General features: G+C 52.7%; 1 protein-coding gene across 1 annotated transcript; it reads right to left on the bottom strand.

Moving 5' to 3' along the window:
* Positions 1-357: 357 nt before the first annotated feature.
* LOC136529481 (hydroxycinnamoyltransferase 4-like) lies at positions 358-2423 on the bottom strand. The gene has a single exon (XM_066522554.1). The coding sequence runs from the start codon at positions 1975-1977 to the stop codon at positions 679-681; it is 1299 nt and encodes a 432-aa protein (XP_066378651.1). The 5' UTR covers positions 1978-2423; the 3' UTR covers positions 358-678.
* Between the last annotated feature and the right edge of the window lie 2012 nt (positions 2424-4435).

The following is a 4435-nucleotide window of genomic DNA, read 5'->3' as shown; positions in this document are numbered from 1 at the left end:
GCTTTTGTGTATACTACTAGACGACCAGATGTTTGGAATGCTGACGTGTCTAGGGAGGGCTTTCTATCTACAAATCAGTCAATCACTATTGGGTGGATAGTAGTCAATCTGGACTAGATACAAGTAATCAGCTGTGTTTGTATCTGATCGATGCGTGATGTTGATTCCATCCGATGTCTTTTTGTTTACGGCGGCTGTGGTGATAAAATGATGGGATGGCCAAAATAAGCATTATCTTCTGTCATATTTGACAAAAGCTGTTCTTGTACACTTTTTTCTCAGCTTCCCAATGATTTGCTGCTAATAAGTTACCGAAAGGAGTGACTTGACAGGGTTGATCAACGCGCGTTCCGCTGCAAATTAACAAACAGATACGTGCGTTACATTGCATGCTTTGATTCATGCCAAATTAAAACGTGATGATGTGACATGATCGAGCTTATGATAATGACTCTATCTCCAACAACCGACGACCGACAAGTCACCTGAGGTAATAGAGACAACGGTGGTACGGTAGGTATCTGCTGGTCCGGCTGGTGTGTACTGTACACAACTACACATACACCTCCTACCAAGTACCAACCCCCCTCAGCAGCAGCAGCAGGAGTAGTAGTACGTAGTACGACGCATGCACACGGTTACGTTGGCGTAGGCGTGCTATCTTCTTCATCGTCATCATCATATCGTGTGGAGACGAGCCACCTCCTCTGCGAACACCTTCCTGAACTCGGGCATGCTCTCGGGCTCCAGCGACAGCGCGAGCGCGACGGCGCCCTCCTTCCCGGGCGCCTGCATCACGTACACGAAGCCGCTGTAGTACATGAGGGCGGGACCCATGAACACGGGCGCGCCCCACCCGAACTCGGAGTCGTGCAGCGACATCCCCATCCAGCTGATGGCGCGGAGGTGCGCGCGCGAGATGCCGCTCCGGGGTAGGTTCATGGCGTCCACGCCCTCCAGGTAGTCCACCAGCGACCGCGCGTAGTCGTCGCCCTGGCTCGTCGCCGCCAGCGCGCGCCGCGCCGCGTACCCCACGGGGTTGCCCACCACCTCCCCGACCGTGGCCAGCGCCGACGTGCGGATCACCGCGTTGCCGAAGTACCCCGGGGGCAGAGGCGGCGCCAGGCGCGCGCGCATGTCCACCATGGAGAAGAGCCGCGTCTCGGCGTTGGCGGGGAGCGACCGCGCGCGGCACGCGCACTGCCACACCAGCGCCACCACGGCGCGGAACGTGGACGCGCCCGTGCACCGCGCCTTGAGCGCCGATACCTGGGACTCGCTCAGCGTGATGATGGCGCTCGCGTAGGTGGAACCCGCGGCCACCGCGTGCTCCGGCGCCGGCTCGAGCTTGTACTCCGGGTGGTCGTACAACACCGCGCGCGTCGCCGGGGGACGCGCGCTCAGCAGCCTGTGGTCGAAGCACGGCGGCAGGGGCGCGTCGCCGCCACCGCCGCGGGCGATGCTCGCCCACGTCTCCACGAAGTGCGCGGCGCTCCTGGCGTCCACGACCGAGTGGTGCACGGCGAGGCCGAGCACGACGCCGCCGCAGCGCAGGCGGGTGACCTGCGCGAACAGCAGCGGGCACGGCGGGTTGGGCGCGGGCGTGGCGGGTACCAGAAGGTTCCGCATCTCGTCGCACGGCACGAACTCGTTCAGCAGCTCGTCCAGCGCGTACTCCGACCGCGCCGTCACGAACACCGCGCCCTCGCCCGTGCAGTCGATCTGGACGCGCCCGGTGGCGGCGTCGAGCCCGAGGCGGCCGGCCAGCGGGTAGAACGCCACCAGCGCCCGGGCGAGGCTGTCCTTGACGGCGTCGGCCTCGAAGAACTCCGGCTGGTTGTTCGTGCGGTAGAAGTAGACCGTGGGCGTGTACCCGCGGCGCGCCGCCAGGTCGAGGTTGGACAGCCAGACGGCGCCCGCCGGCGTCTCCTCGGCCGGGACGACCAGCTCCGTCGTCAACAGCTCCACCATTGCCATTTCTCGGCTAATACCCCGCGGCTCTTGCCTGACGACGGCGGATTGTATTGTTTGCCCTAGCTAGAGCTAGCTAGCTATTGCTGCGGTGCGTGAGTGCTTCCTGGCGCTTTTGCGTTTCTCTTGTTCCGCTGCTCTGCAGTGATGGGACTAAAGGTATACTTTTACTCCCGGTTGGTGGCTCCAACCGGGAGTAAAGGTCTACTCCCGGGCCGTGGCTGCGCCCAGGGTTGGAAAGTTATCTTTAATTTCGGTTGGAGCCACCAACCGGGACTAAATGTTCTCCCTTTATATATCGGCCGTCTCCTTCTTCCTCCCCGAGCCCGAGCTCAGCACATTTTGAAGCTCACTGCACTAGTGTTCTTGCTTCATCCCTCCCTCCATTGTTCCTCCATCCATTCTTCGATTCCTCCGTCGATTTCTTCGATTCCTCCGTCGATTCTTCAGTTGTAAAGGTTACCAATCTCATACTCTCATTTTTCACCATTGTCTTATGTCATTTTGTTCACTATATATATATGGTTCTTTATTGTGGTTTTTTTTTCATTTGTAAGCAATTTGAGCTCAAAATCACTTCAAGCTTGCATATTTACATGAAAGAAGGTTAAAATATATATAAATATAAACTTAGAAAATAGTTAGAAAATTATAGCAAATCCGTACTAGTTGAACTTGCGGACCGTGTTCAGCTCGGCGAGCATGTTCTCTGCCGAGCGGTAACGGACGTCAAGGAGGAGCTTTGATTCTACGAGGGAGAGCGGCAACGGTCGTGGAAGACCGTGTTCCCTTCCTCGTAGAATCGGAGCTCTTCCGTGGCCAAGTACGGTGCCGTCCGGTGGAGAAATGCTCGCCGAGATGATCACGTAAGCAAGTTCAACTAGTATGGATGATTATTTATTCACATGTCCCGATATCGTCGCAGTAGTCTGTCAATCACCGTACCCAAACGTAGTATATATATAAATATAAACTTAGAAAATAGTTAGAAAATTATAGAAAATCCGTACTAGTTGAACTTGCGGACCGTGTTCAGCTCGGTGAGCATGTTCTCTGCCGAGCGGTAACGGACGTCAAGGAGGAGCTTTGATTCTACGAGGGAGAGCGGCAACGGTCGTGGAAGACCGTATTCACTTTCTCGTAGAATCGGAGCTCTTCCGTGGCCAAGTACGGTGCCGTCCGGTGGAGAAATGCTCGCCGAGATGATCACGTAAGCAAGTTCAACTAGTACGGATGATTATTTATTCACATGTCCCGATATCGTCGCAGTAGTCTATCAATCACCGTACCCAAACGTAGTATATATATAAATATAAACTTAAAAAATAGTTAGAAAATTATAGAAAATCCGTACTAGTTGAACTTGCGGACCGTGTTCATCTCGGCGAGCATGTTCTCTGCCGAGCGGTAACGGACGTCAAGGAGGAGCTTTGATTCTACGAGGGAGAGCGACAACGGTCGTGGAAGACCGTGTTCCCTTCCTCGTAGAATCGGAGCTCTTCCTTGACCAAGTACGGTGCCGTCCGGTGGAGAAATGCTCGCCGAGATGATCACGTAAGCAAGGTCAACTAGTACGGATGGTTATTTATTCACATGTCCCGATATCGTCGCAGTAGTCTGTCAATCACCGTACCTAAACGTAGTATATATAAATATAAACTTAGAAAATAGTTAGAAAATTATAGAAAATCCGTACTAGTTGAACTTGCGGACCGTGTTCATCTCGGCGAGCATGTTCTCTGCCGAGCGGTAACGGATATCAAGGAGGAGCTTTGATTCTACGAGGGAGAGCGACAACGGTCGTGGAAGACCGTGTTCCCTTCCTCGTAGAATCGGAGCTCTTCCTTGACCAAGTACGGTGCCGTCCGGTGGAGAAATGCTCGCCGAGATGATCACGTAAGCAAGGTCAACTAGTACGGATGGTTATTTATTAAAACATGTTTTTGAGCTATAATGTATTAAAAAATGAGTATAGAGATCTAGATAATTTTATAGTTTCTTAATTTTATTTGTTTATAAAAGGAGAAATTTATAGTGTATTAAAAAATGAGTATAGAGAGTAGATGGCAACTGCTTCCGGGTCCTCGGCCTCTCATGGGTTTCCAAAGCGACTTAGGCCGGGCCTCCCTCTCATTCCATGCGGCAAGTGTCGTGATGAGACGAAGATTGTGATGGAGTACCAAGTGAAGGAGGGTCCCAACAAGGATCGTATCTTCTACAAGTGTCCGGATCACAATGTGAGTTATTTTATCGTATTTAATGATTATGGTTAGTTTATACCTATTTTCATGATGGTTGTGATTAAAGTTCTAATTTTTTGTTTTAATTTCAGTGGGATGGCAGTGGACGATGTTCAGGCTTCTACTAGGAGGAAGAGTATGTTGAACTCGTGCAAAAATATCTTGCACAACAGGCAGATACGACGGCTAATGAGGCAGTGATCCAGCCGAAGAAGCCCAAAGAT

This window comes from Miscanthus floridulus, chromosome 19 (assembly GCF_019320115.1).
Source record: "Miscanthus floridulus cultivar M001 chromosome 19, ASM1932011v1, whole genome shotgun sequence".
NCBI lineage: Eukaryota > Viridiplantae > Streptophyta > Magnoliopsida > Poales > Poaceae > Miscanthus > Miscanthus floridulus.
Note: the sequence above shows the minus strand (reverse complement) of the source record. Positions and strands in the feature narration are given on the sequence as shown.